Here is an 18,425-nt window from a genome sequence, read left to right as displayed (position 1 = left end):
AAAATATAACACCTGGGGAAGAATTACCATTTTTATTATTCCTATCCTATCCGCCATTGAGATTGGAGGCTTAGACCATATTTCTACTTTAAGTTTTAAAGCGACTCTGTACCCACAATCTGACCCCCCCAAACCACTTGTACCTTCGGATAGCTGCTTTTAATTCAAGATCTGTCCTGGGGTCCGTTCGGCAGGTGATGCAGCTATTGTCCTAAAAAACAACTTTTAAACTGGCAGCCCCATGCCCAACGGCCGGGGCTTAGATTGTGTATGCATTAGGCTGGCACAACCTCTCTGTCCCTCCTCCGCGCCTCATTGTTAGGAATGCTCCAGGCAGATTGTCTCCTTTTCCTCAGCTGTGTCAGCACGGCACATGGGCTGGATCGTTAAGGCACCTGTGCAATGTTCACACAGGAGAAAATGTTCCAGTGGCATTCCTAATGATGAAGAGGGTGGGAAGGAGGGACGGAGGGCTGGTGCAAAGTTAGTGCACAGATACGCCTGTTGGGCACGGGGCTGCAAGTTTAAAAGTAGTTTTTTAGGACAATAACTGCATCACCTGCCGAACGGACCCCAGGACAGATCTTGGATTAAAAGCAGGTACAAGTAGTTTTTTTTTTTTTGGGGGGGGGGGGGGGGGGTCAGATTGCGGGTACAGAGTCTCTTTAACTTTCTCAGTAAAGGGGTAAGATTAACCTCCACAAATTTTTTGACTGAGGGGGAGACCTGAAAACCCAAATACTCCATTTTTTCACCATCTCTGATTACATTCATTCACATATTGTCTTCCTTTGGTAACCAATCTAGTGGAAGTAGAGCAGATTTCTCACAATTTATTTGAAGGCCTGAGTAAGAGCTGTATTCTTTAATCAAACTAATTGAATTCTGGATAGGGGATTCTTGACCTTTCACAAGCAACAAAGTTTCTCATCAGAACCTCTCAAGCCCAAATCAACCACCTCCTCTTTTTGTCTAAGCCAAACTGTTAGGGGTTCCAAGTAAAATGTGAATAACAGGTGTGAGAGTGAATACGCCTGTCTGGTCCCCTTATTTAATCAAAACTACTCTGTAGGGACATCATTAACCCTCACATTAGCAACTGCAGATAAACTTCTGGCCTAGATCAAAAGCCTCCAGGGTTTTCTGGAGGAACCCCCATTTCACCCTGTCAAAGGCTTTAGTAGTGCCCAGAGACAGGATGGAACGGGGGCAGCCCCTCTCAAGCTGCACCCCCATACAGTTCTGAAAAAAGCTCTAATACACTATTTTTAATCCCTCTTGGTTCTGTAATTAATGAGCCATCCTTGGCCCTCAGGGAAGAAATATAAAATTTCTCTTCTTGTGCTTTTATTATTTTGGCTAATAGTCTGCCTGGTCGCCCTAACTCCACAAAAATTTTTTTGCCCCTAAAAAGAACGTGCCGTTGAGCCTTCTTCAACATAAAATCTGAATAGCTGGCCTGCTCTGCTCTCATCCTTTCGGAATTGACCACTGTAGGATTTATGGTGAACTTATGCTCTGCTCTGGCTTCTTTTTCTGCCAGTTTTGACCTCCCTGCAAAGTGACGCCTTCAAAGCTGTCCCAGACAAACTGAATGGCACCCCTGTTTACTTTCGGAGGAGCATTTGGAGGCCTCACTTGCTGCAGCCCTATGTTTTCAACTGTCACTAGATTTGTGGCCTACTTTTCACCTGCTCGGCCTCCCGCTGATCTCCAGAGCAGAAGAGAATGGTGCATGCATTGAGCAGCACTCAGCAAAGCTTCTGGGCATTAGCGTGTGCCTCTCCATAGACAAAAAAGTGCTGGCTCTACACATGGGATCCTTTCATTGCAAGAACATTTCTTCTCCATTCTGAAGCTCAGCGGGGGTCCCAGTGGTTGAGCTACCTCCTATGAATAGGGGACAACTTAAAATCTCTGAAATACACTCTTAAAGGGACCCAATCAGCATGATTGTGCTGATATGGTTCCTAGCAGCACAGTATAGATCTCCTGTGCAGCTCACAGAGCATATCAGCCGTGACTGCAGTAGTAGCATAACAAAGGGGAAAAGGATGTTATACAACGCCGTGTGGGAGAGGGGCGGCAACTAGTCGTCTGTGCGGGGACTAGTCGACAATGACTAGTCATGGCTCTCTGGCTGTCAGCACGCAGTGCAGACATGATTGACAGGCAGAGAGACCCATTAATGGCCTGTCAATCATCCCTGCAGAGCACGCTGACAGGCAGAGAGACGCAACTAGTCATTGTCGACTAGTCCCCGCCGACATGGCTAGTTGCTGCCCTTCTCCTGGCCTCATGCAATGTAATAAAACATCTTTTTCCCTTTGTGATCTATACTGTGCTGCTGGGAACCAAATCAGCACAATCATGGTGATTGGTTCCCTTTAATGGTGCTATATGCATAGGCCATATGTTTGTTTTAAGTTGCAGATGGTCATGACCAAATAATATTTTTCTTGTAACAAGATTCATTGGAAGTAACTAAGACCATGACTAAATGCTAGAAGAGCCTGAAATGCATGGGCACCAGGTTTTCTGTGTAAACCATATCTTATGTAAAATCTAAATCAAAGTTGGATTTAATATTTTCCTACTGGAGCTTTGTTAATATGCTGTGCTGGTGCCTCCCTGCATTTCACGTATGTATGGTGTGGTAGAGTTGGATAGATTGTTTCTGTGGATTGTTTAAACTCTTCCATCCAAATAATGGACTCTGTATGAGAAATGTGTGCTGGAACCCGTTACCCCATACCCAGATCCTGATGTTACAGGGACATTGCAAGGGAACCTTCTGTATTTAAATACTGATGAAGAGATTGTTACTTGTTTGTTGTGCAACCACTGGGTATCTGTACCTCTCTACAAGAGAACAATAAAAAGAAAGTTCTGGTTTGTGCACCAATGTCGAGTCATTGCCAGTTCCCCATCTGATATTTTTTTATATGCACAAAATATAAGCATATTTTTGTTTACAGTGTCTGACATTTCCAAATATAATAAAATATTAACTTTGCTAATAATTTGAAGGGGTTATCCAGGCTTAGAAAAAGCACAGCTTATTTCTCACAAAAACAGCACCACACCTGTCTGTAGGTTGTGTGTGGTATTATAATTTAGCTCCTTTCACTTTAATGCAACTAAGCTACAAAACCCCACCCTGGACAATCCCATTAATTTACCTTTTATTCTGATTTTGACATATTTTATATATTCTTCACTGTCCATAACATAAATAGGTGCCTTCTAAGGCCTTAGTCTCATGTTCCGTGAAAAACAGACCCTTCAAAGTGGTAAGCCGTGTAGTGGACTGTATCACCACCTCATTATGTATCAATATGGTTCCGGGAGCGAGGAAAGTATTTAAATCTTTACGGCACTGTAATGAAATAGCTGTGCGTCGTGGATATGGTCTACTTCACCTCTTACCCAACCATAGGTTCCATGTTTCATGGAACATAAGAATAAGCTTATCCCATTTTGTGTTTGTTTGTCTTGTTCTGTGTGCACAAATTCAGCGCAGGGAACGTCAATGTGGTTGTCCACGGCCGCCTAGGGCCGTTTGAGGCAAGTAGGTAGATACAGTTGGTGGGTTCAGCGTCAGGGCTCACTGTCGTATCTTGTCCTAAACTGCCCCGTCCTGACATAACCTTTTAAATACTGCGATCCATAGCGATCCCAGCATTTAAAAGGCTGCCGTAATGTCTGGTGGTTAATTGGCACCCCCACAGCACAATTCTGGGTTGCTGATCAGCTAAAATGGCAGATATAGGCTGATTTGGCTCTGCTTGTAACTGATCGATGCAATATAATAGCATTGCAATGATGAGAATAAGCAATCCAGTGATTGCATATAATAGTAAAAAGTGTATGAAGTAAATGTAAAAAGTTTAGGAAAAAAAAACCTTCTCTAATATACATTAGAATCGCCAGACTTTTCAAATCAGATCTTTCAAATAACAAAAAAAAATTGAAAAAAATTAACATGAAAAATGAATATAAAATGTTTTTTTTTTTAAAAATAACATATTTGATACTGCTGCATGTGAAATTGTCCAAATTATTAAAATGTAACATTTTTAGTCTTGTAAAGTAATAGACATAGATGAAAAGAAAAAAGTCGACCCCCCAAATTGCTAATTTACATTATATATAAGAATAAAATTAAAAAAGCCATTTAAAAAGTCCCATCAAAACCAACATGGCACTGATAGAAAATAGCAAAATAAAAGGCATCAGTGTTGTTAGAAAGTACAATTGGTCCCACTAAAAAGCCCTCATATGGCTCTGCAGCTGGAAAAATAAAAGTTAACATTTTGAGAAGGCATGGAGGAAAAAAATGAAAAATGAAAAATTAAAAGAAGTGGTTGATGAATTAATGTGTTCATAATATAACATATTGTTGCATTTATTAAAGCAGGTTAATATCTTTCAATTTCCATATGTTATGCTATTTTGCATATTTAATGAAATTGTAGAAGCTTCATTTTTCAAGATACTTTAAATTTAAATTATATGTAATTTTGTGCAAAATGCTATGACCAAAATAATGGTATGGGTATAGGTAAAATGTAAGAATAGGTTCACACCTACATAGTATTTTCTGTTGTTGGAGCAGACTAAAAAATAGTGCTGTCGGATTTTTTACACGTCACCTAGAAACAGCACCTTAGTGCTCTCTTCCTATCCATAGTCCTGGCTCTGCATGTAATCTACATTCATTGTTTCTCTTTTTATGTTTGGGCAACATGTAATATCTTTGTTTTTTATACTATTGTTTGTTGAAAACATCTACATCAATGATACATCTGACAGAAACTATCAATTATCTTACTAATACCTATTTTACAATAAAAGCCCTGATCAGGATAGAACAGAAAATGGGTGGTGTAATGTATAATAAAAAACAGTTGTAGCCAATCCCTGTAATGGGCAAGACCTAAGGTTTGGTTTATCCCATGACTGATATTCATCTGAACACCAGTCTAGGCAACTGAGGCTTTGCAGTCATCTTTTTTCTGGGCGGTGACCTTCTTGCTTGGCTATTTTATTGTTGCTAGACAGATTAGGACAAGCAGTAATCTTTTTGGGGCATAGCGTTGCATATGAAATTAAGAACGTTATGTCTTCCAGTAGAAAGCAGCCAGAAAAATCAGAAGATGTGGAAGATGGAAGAAATCACAGACTGCCTCCTAAGGTGAAGAAAGTCCTTCCGGGAAACCATGAAAGTCTGGACTATCTACCTTCTCACAGTGAAGTCTATAAAACATGGATAAAACAAAATCCCCGCAGGTAACATCGATACTATAGAAAGCCGGTGACTGTGCCTACACTATTATAGTAAATTTCTTATTACAGTAACCATTTCAGTCTTGCAAAAGCTAAGTAGGAGAAGCTACTTCTTTATCGCGTCAATACTTTCATGTGGACTATTGAACAGCTATACTACATAGGCATACTTATATTCATGAAAGGTCAGATTATTAGTGTTTGGCACTGTGGTGATGATTTTTACCTGAGATGAAAGTTTTGTTTTAGACACATGTTCTAGAGACACATCAAAAGTTTTGATTGGTGCGAATCTGGGTGTTCAGTCTCCCGAGAATTGTTAGAACTAGAGGGGAAAAGTTTGTGGTTGAGCAGCTTTTCCCCACATCTCCCTATCTCTTCTATTGAAGTCTACAAAAACTGGTCAATTGCTTCTCCCCACTGGTTCTAATAATTGTTTGAGGTCTAAACACCTAGATCCCAACCAATCAAAACTTTTGATGTGTCTAGGACATTTTGAATGTTTTTTTTGTGTGCCTATGTAATAGAGAAACTTGTAATTTATACAAATAATAAAACTTTGAAGTATGAATGAGCTTGACTGCTCATGTTAATGAAGTTTAGTGAGCTATTATTGGAATATATTCTTAACCTTAATTTTTATCCATAGGTCAGACTGGGATCGCTGGGTTATGTTTGCATTAGTAGGAATTGCCGTGGGCGTACTTGGATTCTTAATGCACCAACTAATAGAATCAATGTTTGAAAAGAAGTGGGAACTTGTAGAAGAGTTTATAAGTGTAAGTGATTTCTTCTTATTATGGACCAGTATTTAAATCTGATGTTTAGAACTCCTTTTTGAAACTCGAGCATACTTGGGTAATTTTTAAGGGAGTATAGATGGTTTGGGGGAGAGAATGGGTGGAAGGTTTTGGGGCTTGTGGGTTTTCTGGTAGACCCAGGGTCAAGCATGTGGAGGGGAGTTCCATATAAGTAGAGTTGGTTATATAGGGATTGCAATAATGAGATTAGGGAGTTGGGTGAAATGCAAGGTAATCCACCCATAAAGACCAGATTCATTGGAATTTTGGTGTTCCAAAATTCCAATAAAGCGGGATAAGAGATTTAGCTGCAAAAGCAAGTTGCAGCCAAAGTGGATTGTTAATGGGTTTACAGGAGGTGGGTAGTAATTGGGGGAAAAAAAGAAATAGATAGGTCAGGCAAGTGAGGGAAGATGATTTTAAGAGCATCAGCTACTCTATTCTAGACGGGGTGGATGACCTTGCAGTACCACCAGATGTGTACATATGTGCCCTGTTCTTTGACGAATCTCCAACAGATTGGCGATATGGATGAATTTATTTAGTTTCTTTCAAGGTTATGCATTGTGTCAAGGTTTTTTTTTTAAAGTGACAGTGATAGACTTTAAGCACTAGGGTATTCTAAACAGTGTATTGTGAAGCTATTGTGGAATATAAAAACGCAATATTGGATGTGTGGATCTGTGGATCTTTGTACCCTGTACCCTGTTATTCCAGAAACACCAACACTATTATTATTATTATTATTATTTATTTATTTATTTATTTGTAAAGTGCTATTAACTCTAGAGTGCTATACAAGTCATAGGGGTTAACAAACAGGAACATTACAAGATCAAAACACATTAAAAGCAAATGGTCGACTGGTACATTGGAAAAGAGGACCCTGCCTGGAGAGCTTACAATCTATAAACACTATAAAATGTAGCAGATTTACCCCAGGGAATAAAACTGTTAAATATTTCTGTTATGCATGAGGAAAACATAATTAAAAAAATGTATACCCTTATAAAATGTAATCATGTATTATTTTCCAGCATGGCGATTTCTTCAGAACTTGGCTTGTTATACTTGGCATTGGCTTTGCCATGATGATCTGTGCATCTGGGCTAATTGTGGTAAGTAAAGCTTTACAAATGAAAAATGTCATTGCTGACTGACTAACAGACTAGGTGTTTAGGTCCAAGACTAAAAGGACTGTATCTTAAGAAAATGACCCATTATTTCAATCAGGATTTATATTAAACATATTTTTTATATGCACAAAAAAAATCACAAAACTGCTACAACCCAAAAAAAATGCCAGAATGTTAGTATGAACCTACCCCTATCCAATGCTTGGAGTTCGGGCGGTGGCACTGATGTCCAGGGACTCACTGGATTAGTATCAAAGCATGAATGAAAGGGATCCACGGCAGGTCCAGTCCCATAAAACTATGTCCTTTATTAACCCTTTGAGGTCCAAGCCCAAAATGACCCAGTGGACCGAGTAAATTTTCATTTTTGCGTTTTCTTTTTTTCCTCCTACCCTTCTAAGAGCTCTAGCATTTTCATTTTTCTATCTACAGGGCTATGCAAGGGCTTGTTTTTTCAGGAATATGTGTACTTTGTAATGACACCTTTCATTCTACCTTAACATGTATGACAGAACCCCAAGAATATTATTTATAAAAATATAAATTTGTGAAATTGTAAAATAGAATGCAATATGGTACCTTTTAGAGGGTTCTTGTGTCTACGCAATGCACTATACGTAAAAGTGACATGGTATAATTATTCTATAGGTCAACCTGAACACAACCATATGCAGGTTTACACAGATTTTCTAATGTAATATATTTTTTTTAATGAAATCCTTTTTTTTTTTTTTTGCAATTAATTATTAATAAAATGGTCCTATTGTGACTCTTATAATGGTTTTAGTTTTTCACCTACAGGGCTGTATGGGGTGTCATTTTCTGTGCCATGATCCCTAGTTTTTATTTATACCATATTTGTGTAGAGCGGACGTTTTCATCACTTTTTATTATTTTTTTCATATATAATGTATCAAAAAATTGGTAATCCTGGCACTTTTCCCCCTCTTTTTGTTTACGCCATTTGCCGTACGGGATGATGATTGTTATATTTTAATAGATCAGACAATTACGCGCGCAACGGTATATAATGTGTATATTTATTAAATTATTTTTATATGTTTTATTTATATAATGGAATAGCGGGTGATTTTAATCTTTATTGGGGGAGGGACTTTGGGGCATTTTTAAAAACATTTTTCCTTTTTTTTTTAAACATATTTTAAGTTCCCCTGGGGGACTTTTACATGCAATTTTTAGATTGTAAACACTGATCATTGCTATGCCATAGGCATAGCATTGATCAGTGCTATAGGCGCTCTGCTGATTGGGCCTGTCTGTGGCAGACTCAATCAGCAGAGCACCAATCGTACTGCACTGAGGAAAGTAAGAGACCTCCGGCGGTCCATGAAAGCGATTGGGACCCCTACAGTCACACTGGGGGGGTCCTGATTAGTAAGTGACGCGATCGCGCCGCAGTATCATAGCAAGAGAAATAAGTATATAGGGGGGTTTGTCTAGGCTTTGGCAATACAGCAGGATGTTTTTTGAACTATGTCATTAATCTTGGGAAACCTCTTTAACCCCTTAAGGTCAAAGCCAATTTTCGTTTTTGCACTTTTGCTTTTTCCACTTTATGTTTAAAAGTTCATAGCACTTGCATTTTTTCACCTAGAGAGCACTTATTTTTTGCGAAACCAATTGTACTTTGCAATGACAGGCATTATTTTTCCATAAAATATGCTGCGAAACCGGAAAAAAATCATTTGCGCTGTCAAATTGAAAAAAAAAAACAAATTTGTTTTGATTTCGGGGAGTTTTGCATTTACGCCATTTGCCCAATGGTAAAACTAACTTGTTATACATGTTCCACAAGTCGTTATGATTACAACGATATGTAACATGTATAACTTTTCTTTTATGTGATGGCTTTTAAAAAATTCAAACCATTGTTAACAAATATATGTTCCTTAACCCCTTAAGGACAGAGCCTGAAATGGCCTTAATGACAGAGACAAATTTTATGAATATGACCAGTGTCACTTTAGTCATTAATACCTTCGGGATGCTTTTACCTATCCGGCTGATTCTGAGATTGTTTTCTCGTGACATATTGTACTTTACATTTCTGGTAAATTGGAGTCGATACTCATAACAAATCTTTATGAAAAAAACCCAAATAATGTGAAAAAATGTGAAAAAATGCATTTTTCCAACTTTGAAACTTTTTTGCGTATACAGAAAGTGGTTATACCACATAAATTATATATTAAATAGCATTAGCAACATGTCTACTTTATGTTGGCGGCATTTATTAAACTATCTTTCATTTTTTTTAGACGATAGGAAGCTTAAAACATTAGCAGCAAATTTCCAAATTTTCAGTAAAATTTCAAAATCAGATATTTTTAGGGACCTGTTCAGGTTTAAAGTGTATTTGAGGGGCCTGTATGTTAGAAAGCCCCACAAAGCACCCCATTTCAGAAACTGCACCCCCCAAACTCTGCAAAAGCACATCCAGAAAGTGTTTTAACCCTTTAGGGGAGTCACAGAAATAAAAGCGAAGTGTGTAAGGAATTTGAAAATTTTAATTTTCTGTGCAGAGATTTTATTGTAATCCAATATTTTTCATAATTATAAACCTATTACCAGAGAAATGCACCCCAATAATTATTGCCCCGTTTCTGCAGTTTATAGAAATACCCCATATGTGACCCTATTGCGCTATTTGACGCAACCACAAGCCTCAGATATAAGGGAGCGCCTAGTGAATTTCAACGCCTCCGTTATATTTGGTCATTTTTGACTGTACCACTTCAGGTTGGCAGAGGCTCTGGGGTGTCAAAACCTAAAAAACACCCCTAAAGGGACACCATTTAGAAAACTACACCCCTCAAGGAATGTAACAAGGGGTGCGGTGAGCATCTGGACCCCACAGGTGCTTCACAGATTTTCCGAACAATATGGCGTGAAAAAAGAAAAATTTATTTTTTACACTAAAACGTTGTTCTAGCCTTCAATTTTTCATTTTCTTAAAGGGATAAGAGGCAAAAAAAGACAAAAAATGTGTAGCGCAGTTTCTCCCGAGTACAGAAATACCCCACATGTGGACATAAAGTGCCAAGGGGGCGCAGGACGAGCCTCCAAAGGGAAGGAGCGCCAATTGGCTTTTGGAAGCTGAATTTCACTGAAAAGGATTTCAAGGGCCATGTCGCATTTACAGAGCCCTCGTGCTGCCAAGACACTGGAAACCCCCCACAAGTGATTCCATTCTGGAAACTACACCCCTCAAGGAATCTAACAAGGGGTTCAGTGAGCATATGGACCCCACTGGTGACGGGCACAAATGTGGAACAATGTGACGTGAAAGGGAAAAATTTCATTTTTTCACTTTCATGGCACAAATGTGCCCGTCATCAAGGGGTTCATATCCTCACTGCACCCCTTGTTAGATTCCTTGAGGGGTGCAGTTTCCAGAATGGGGTCACTTGTGGGGGGTTTCCAGTGTTTTGGCAGCACGAGGGCTCTGTAAATGCGACATGGCGTTCATCATCCATTCTAGCCAAATCCAACTTCCAAAATCCAAATGGCGCTCCTTCCCTTCGGAGGCTTGCCCTGCGCCCACATGACGCTTTATGTCTACATGTGGGGTATTTACGGACTCGGGGGAAATTGCTCTACATATATTGTGTGTTTTTTTCTCTTTTAACCCCTTGTGAAAATGATAAATTCAAGGCTAAACCAACATTATAGTGTAAAAAATGTAATATTTCATTTTCACGCCACATTGTTCCACATTTGTGCCCGTCACCAGTGGGGTCCATATGCTCACTACACCCCTTGTTACATTCCTTGAGGGGTGTAGTTTCCATAATGGGGTCACTTGTGGGGGGTTTCAACTGTCTTGGCAACACAGAGGCCTTTTGAATGCAACATGGCCCCTCAAAATCCATTCCATCCAAATCCAGCCTTCAAAAACGAAATGGCGCTCCTTCCCTTCGGAGGCTTGCCCTGCGCCCACATGGCGCTTTATGTCCACATGTGGGGTATTTACGGACTCGGGGGAAATTGCGCTACACATTTTGTTTTTTTTCTCCTCTTTTAACCCCTTGTGAAAATGATATATTCAAGGCTAAACCAACATTATAGTGTAAAAAATGTAATATTTCATTTTCACGCCACATTGTTCCACATTTGTGTCCGTCACCAGTGGGGTCCATATGCTCACTACACCCCTTGTTACATTCCTTGAGGGGTGCAGTTTCCATAATGGGGTCACTTGTGGGGGGTTTCAACTGTCTTGGCAACACAGGGGCCTTTTGAATGCAACATGGCCCCTCGAAATCCATTCCATCCAAATCCAGCCTTCAAAAACCAAATGGCGCTTCTTCCCTTCGGAGGCTTACCCTGCACCCGCATGGCGCTTTATGTCCACATGTGGGGTACTTCCGTACTCAGGGGAAATTGCTCTACACATTAAATGTTTTTTTTTATCTTTTAACCCCTTGTGAAAATGAAAAAACATGACAAGATTAATAATTTAGAGTAAAAATTTTACAAAAATTACACTAAATGTTGGTCTAGCCTTGATTTTTTTCCATTTCCACAAGGGGTTAAAAAAGAAAATGAACACAAAACGTGTAGGGTAGTGTCCCCTGAGTACGAAAATACCCCACATGTGGGCATAATGTGCCATATGGGCACAGGGCAAGTCACCAAAGGGACAGAGCGCCATTTAGAGGCTGGAATGGAGGATGGAGGCCATGTCGCAATTACAAAGCTCCTGTGCTGCCAGGTCAGTAGAAACCCCCGACAAGTGACCCCATTCTGGAAACTACACCCCATAAGGAATCTAACAAGGGGTGCAGTGAGCATATGGACCCCACTGGTGACGGGCACTTACGTAGAACATGTGCCGAGAAAATAAAAAATACAATTTTTTTCATTTTCACGTCCCAAATGTGGCAGTCACCAGGGGGCCATATCCCCGCTGCCCCCCTTGTTAGATTCCTTATGGGGTGTAGTTTCCAGAATGGGGTCACTTGTGGGGGGTTTCTACTGTCCTGGCCGCACAGAGGCTTTGTAATTGCATCATGGCATCCTCTAATGGGAATGGCGGCCATACCTATTTAGCTGGGGAAAAAGGGACCATTCTAATTTATTTGGGGGTATTAGGCCAATTTTTAGTTTATAAGGTTGAAAATGACAGGTGTCCATCAAATTCAACCTGTGTTGATCCAGAGGAAGGCAAAAACCCCTCGTAATGCAGACGACAGTAGCCTCATCACTGGGGAAAAATTCCTTCCTGACTCCATAATGGCGATCAGAATAATCCCTGAATCAACGTGACCCCTGAAATAGGAATAAGGGACAGAATTTAGATAATGTAGAACCCCAGTGACGTGTGGTGCGCCTTGGAGCGATCCAATATGCAGAGGCCGGGGGGATCAGGACAGGTGTCACACTGGAAAATGGTGTCCTTCCTGATCCCCCTGTTACCCCACACTCTGCACTTCTTCTGGGGTCTCCTGTTCTCCAGTGTGGGGGACGTCACCTGGAGAATGTTGTCCTGGTGCGATACGGGGTCCTTCATATCCAGAAGCGCTGGGTCCGCTCCATGGCTGCTAAATATTAGGGCGCTATTACTGCTTCTGATATGTTCGGATCGTGCCGCAAGCTACAGTAGCTCGGGCAGCGAGGGACCGGAAGAGGGGGCGCTGGTATAAAAGTTATCCCCGTACAGGTGGTAACCTTTATCCAGCAGTGGGAAGATCAGTTCCCGGACGATCTCCCCATTAACTCCGAGGATGGGGGGGGAGGGGGCATCTGGGGGCATCTGGGGGCTGGATTCGGGTGTCCCTTCCTTCATACACTCTAAGGGTACATGCACACTGCGGAATCGCGACAGATAACCCTTCGTGCATTCCACAGCTGGCACCCGCCGGCGGACTGATGCGGGCGCACGTCTCCACACGTGTCATAGACTCCATTCTATGCACGGGCGGATTCCGCTCTCCGTCCAACGTGTTCATTCTTTGGATGGACGACGGATTCCGCCCGTGCATAGAATGGAGTCTATGACACGGATAGAGACATGCGCCCGCATCAGTCCGCCGGCGGGTGCCAGCTGCGGAATGCACAAAGGGTTATCCTTCTCCATTCCGCAGTGTGCACGTACCCTAAGGCTGGGTTCACACTATGTATATTTGAGGCTGTATTTGTGAGGCTGTATAGCAACCAAAACCAGGAGTGGATTGAAAACACAGAAAGGCTATGTTCACATAATGTTGTAATTGAGTGGATGGCCGTCATTTAATGGCAAATTTTTGCTGTTATTTTAAAACAACGGCTGTTATATTGAAATAATGGCAGTTATTTACCGTTATATAACGGCCATCCACTCAATTTCAACATTGTGTGAACAGAGCCTTTCTGTGTTTTCAATCCACTCCTGGTTTTGGTTGCTATGAGGACCTGACTTGAGGACCAAATACTGCCTGAAGTATACAGTGTGTGAACCCAGCCTAAATCTGTAAGTGTACCCTGAGGTACGCTCACACAGTTTGTAGAATTTCACGCCATACCGTCATCTCTTATTGGGACGGTACTGGCGGAAAAGACGTGTCTGGGGGGCAGCGTACGCTACGCTACCCCCCAGACACGTCACTGGATGATGAGGATGAATGGAGGAAAGAACGATCCCCCCCATTCATCCTCACTGGCTGTTTCGGTGTCGGAGGCAATAATAACGTATCCCTCTGACGCCGAAAACACCCTGGGGGCCATCTTTATACGGGGATTGGTATATGGGGTATATAGTGGTGTAGTGTCAAACTTTATTCAATGTAGTGTGGTGTAATGTAGTGTTTTTTACGTGTTTTTTTTACAGTAAGTATAAAAAAAAAACCTACGCCAACAAAGGAGTTGCGGATAAATGCCGCACTTATGTGCGGCACTTATAAGCAGACCGTGGCAGTAGAATATAGAAAAAAAACACCCTACGCCAAAAAGGAGGAGTTGCTGATTAGCAGCGCACTTTCGTGCGATGCTGATCAACACTCAGCGGCGATAGGGTGCGGAAAATAGAAAAAAAAAATTTGGGAAAAAAAAATATTTTTTTTTTATATTCTGAATATCCCTGTAGCTGCTGATAAGTGTATTACACATATCAGCCGCTAGGGGGCAGCAGAGCGCAAAATCCGGAAAATGACGAGGCTGGAGCCGGAAATAGCCGAAAGAAGACGACGAGGACCGCCGGAAAGACCCGAAGACCGAACGGAATGACGGAGGACGCCGCGAACCCGGAAGACGCCGATCAGGAGCCCGGGACAGGTGAGTAATGTACAAATACCTGCTCTGGACCCCTCGGCTCTCTAGCTGAGGGGTCCAGGGCAGGTATTTACTATTTTGTGGGACTCTGATCGCCGTGCCACCGGCCCGATCGCCGTGAACGGCCGGCCGGCCGTTCACGGCGATCGGGCCGGTGGCACGGCGATCAACATTACTTTTTACAGTAATGGCGGTCGGTGCCGTCCGCGGACAGCACCGACCGCCATTTTTTTACGGGTCATCGGGTCACCGATGACCCGGGAAGGTTCCGATCGCCGCTATTGGCTGATCTGAATTGATCAGCCTATAGCGGCGATCGTAAGCACGGGGGATGTTAACCACCCCCCGTGCCGTGAAGCTAAGATGGCCTGCTATACATTATAGCAGGCCATCTTCCCCGACCGCTGTGTGTGAACACGCAGCGATCGGGGAAACATCGGGCGTACCCATACGCCCGTTTGCGTTAAAGCCCAGGCAACGGGGGCGTATGGGTACGCCCGATGTCGTTAAGGGGTTAAAATCACTCCATTCCCAGGCTTATAGCACTTTTATCCTTTAGTCTATGGGGCCATGTGAGGTGTAATTTTTTGCGCCACGATGTGTTCTTTCTATTGGTACCTTGATTGCGCATATACGACTTTTTGATCACTTTTTATAAAAATTTTTCTGGATTTGATGCGACCAAAAATGCACAATTTTGCACTTTGGAATTTTTTTGCGCTGAAGCCGTTTACTGTGCGAGATCAGAAATGTAATTAATTAATAGTTTGGGCGATTACGCGCGCGGCGATACTAAATATGTTTATTTATTTGTTTATTTAATAATTTATTTTTATAAAATGGGAAAAGGGGGGTGATTTGGATTTTTATTAGGGGAGGGGATTTTTTATTAATAAAAACACTTTTTTACTTTTTTTTTTACATAAACTAGAAGCCCCCCTGGGGGACTTGTATATACAAAGCACTGATCTCTCATAGAGATCAATGCTGTGTATATACACAGCAATGATCCATCATATCGGTGATAGATTGCTATGGCCTGTTGCAGGCCATAGCAATCTATTGCCGAGCCGGGATCAGCGTCAGTGCGACGCTGAGGCCCGGGACGGCCAGAATAACGGATCCCCCCCCCCCCCCCGGCGATCGCATCGCGGGGGGGAGATCCATCCCACTAGACACCAGGGATGTTGTGCATAAAGCACTTCAATGCAGCTGTTAGGTTTGACAGCTGCATTGAAGTGCCTTATTAGCCGGCACGGCAACGGGACCCACACCGGCTAATAGAGGCACTGCCCGGCTGCAGATTGCAGCCGGGATCGGTGCCGTTCAGAGCGGGGTCCCGGCGGGGTCCTGAACACCCCCCACGGCACCATGACGTACCAGGTACGTCATGGTTCGCTAAGGGGTTAAATAAGAAAACCAAAAGGACCATGTATAAGCTAATCTTTACAGTATTAACTTGTGATTTCTAAAAAAAAACCTAATTTGTTCATTAAAGGGGTTCACCAGCATTAGAAAAACATGTCCGCCTTTTTCCATAAACACTATCTCTCCTGTCCTTAGTTTGGGTGCAGTTTTGCACCTGAGTTTCATTAAAGTGAATGAAACTGGACTGTAATACCACACACACACAATTTAAGGATATAGGTGGCGCTGTTTTTGCAAGAAAGTAGCTGCGCTAATCCTGCATAGTCCTCAGAGCAAGAAATAAGTAAAATGCATGCAAATTTCCACATTTTAAAGTGCTTTGGATTTTCACTGATTTTTGGCATGGAAAACTAATGTAAAACCATGGACGGATTACAAAACTCTAAAATTCCAAGGCTTTGGAAGAAGACATATTGGAAATTCCTTTCCATATGTTCCTAGCCATGGTACTGTATAGAAGGTCAAATAAATGTGTAAATGAAATTATTTCTGAATATTTTTTTGCTTGTGTTCATTCAATGTAGATTATGTCTGTTCTAAGTAGTTTATTCTTTTCCAGTTTTTATGTCCATCTGAATCACCAAGTGGCCCTCCTGAAGTCATTGGCTATTTAAATGGTTCATCAATGAGGCTCATCTTAAACTTGAGAACATTCATTGGAATTTTTTGCTCATGCGCCTTATCTGTAGCAGCGGGAATCTTTTGTGGACCAGAAGCACCAATGGTCTATATAGGGTAAAATGAGTTGTCTATTAACACATTATGGCTATGTTCACATGACTTTCGCAAAACAGAAAAGGCGTCTGCCTTTTCTTTTTAAAAAGAGAACTCATAACATACAGTATCATTGGCACAACTGTATAGTTTTAATAATAATTACATTTTTTGTGCCTAAAATGTTAAAATAATTAATCTATCTTAGCTGAAATTTGAAAATATACCTGGTCATAACTCTATATTTAAAGTACGCCACCTATGTTTACTATGGGAATCATGTTATGCTTTACGAGACACTTAGTTTTGTTTTAATAATTCTACTATAACAATGCCTTTATTATTTTAGTGCGGTGACTGGATATGGTGTAAGCCAGTTGAAGTCTAAAACCTTGCGGATAAATATTCCCTTCTTTCCAAGGTTGAGAAATTCAGCAGATAAGTAAGTACAACCTAATTATTTGCCCTCTGTGGTGGGGGAAGGTGAAGCTCACATATCAGTCCTTGGAATAATGTTAGTGCTAATGTGTTATGCTTCAACCTTAGTAAGACAGCTGTTTTTTTTTAACCAAATTTTATTTTTTTGGTAAATCTGTGTTTATTAGAAGGTTTTCAAACACATAAAATATAGAGAGAACAATGATTCAAGTCTCAAAGCAAATACAGCAAATTTCTAAAACAATGTAACAACGTTCCAACATACCACAGTCGTAGCAATGTTGGCACGTTATGTAGCGTTACATGAGGCAATCTGACTCTATAGGGTTCATACATCATAGCCTTAAAGGGACAGTGTCACGTTTTTGATAATTTTTTAATGAAAAGTAATAAGTATAAATAAGTCTGTAGGATGTTTTTTTTTTTTTTTTTAATGTAGTGTTTCAGTATTTTTTTCTAAAATGTATTGCTGCACAGGGGGCTGCCATGTTTATAGTGTCTGTGTGTGACGTCATTTCACGACACACACACAGACACTATACGGCACCTCCACATCATTGAAGTGAACCGACGGAGTCCGTCTGGTTCACTTCACTGGAGGCTCCGTCACTGTGTACTGCGCATGTGCATAGACATGCGCAGTACACAGCTACAGTACATGGGGCGGGTGGCGGCGCCATTTTCTTGAGGTCCCAGCCCGAGAACCGGGGAGGAGAGAGAGACCGCACAGTGAGTGGACAGGAGAACTGTGTGCAGCTCTCTCTCCCCCCCCGCCCCCACGCCGGAGGGGGAGAAATTTAATAAACTTTTGCTTTGGGTGCCGGGACATTGCTATCACCCAGCAATGTCCCGGCACCAGTCACCGCAGCTCTCTCCTTCTTTCCCCCAGCAGCAGCTCAGCAGCGTTCTGTGGGGGAACGGGCTTGGAGATGCTGCGGGGGGAAGATGGAGAGAGTAAGGCTGATGGCAGGGGGAGCAGGGCACAGCAGCGTCTGCTGCATGCTGTCCCCCCCTGCGGCTGCCGGACCCGAGAGCGATGGGGGCAGAGAGGAGGTGAGGGGATGATGGGGCATCGGGGGGTCTAATCGGGGCAGAAAAATCCTATTCAGACCTGAGAGGGATCCGGCCAGCTGTCAGTGAACCGGGCCGGCGAGGACTGGTGGTGCGCGGGGCTCCCCCGCTCCGGGCTGTGACAGGATTGAAATGCGGCCTGGGAGATGGGGCAGCCCCGGCGTCCAGGGCCACCAGGTGGAAACAGCGGCGGCGGCGGCGGGCGGTGGACGCCGGGGCTGCCCCATCTCCCAGGCCGCATTCCACTCCTGTCACAGCCCGGAGCGGGGGAGCCCCGCGC

At 42.2% G+C, this 18,425-nt stretch overlaps 1 protein-coding gene across 2 annotated transcripts in view; it reads left to right on the top strand.

Moving 5' to 3' along the window:
- The window catches only part of LOC138784472 (chloride channel protein D-like), a 120,241-nt gene that overhangs the window by 8,048 nt on the left and 93,768 nt on the right, over positions 1-18,425 (top strand). For both annotated transcript variants that reach the window (XM_069960050.1, XM_069960052.1), the window contains exons 3-7: positions 5,134-5,292; positions 5,939-6,068; positions 7,127-7,207; positions 16,482-16,657; positions 16,986-17,078. In XM_069960050.1, coding sequence (XP_069816151.1) covers positions 5,134-5,292; positions 5,939-6,068; positions 7,127-7,207; positions 16,482-16,657; positions 16,986-17,078 — 639 coding nt within the window. The remainder of the gene's footprint in view (positions 1-5,133; positions 5,293-5,938; positions 6,069-7,126; positions 7,208-16,481; positions 16,658-16,985; positions 17,079-18,425) is intronic.

The sequence above is a fragment of the Dendropsophus ebraccatus genome, chromosome 2 (genome assembly GCF_027789765.1).
Source record: "Dendropsophus ebraccatus isolate aDenEbr1 chromosome 2, aDenEbr1.pat, whole genome shotgun sequence".
Taxonomy (NCBI): domain Eukaryota; kingdom Metazoa; phylum Chordata; class Amphibia; order Anura; family Hylidae; genus Dendropsophus; species Dendropsophus ebraccatus.
Note: the sequence above shows the minus strand (reverse complement) of the source record. Positions and strands in the feature narration are given on the sequence as shown.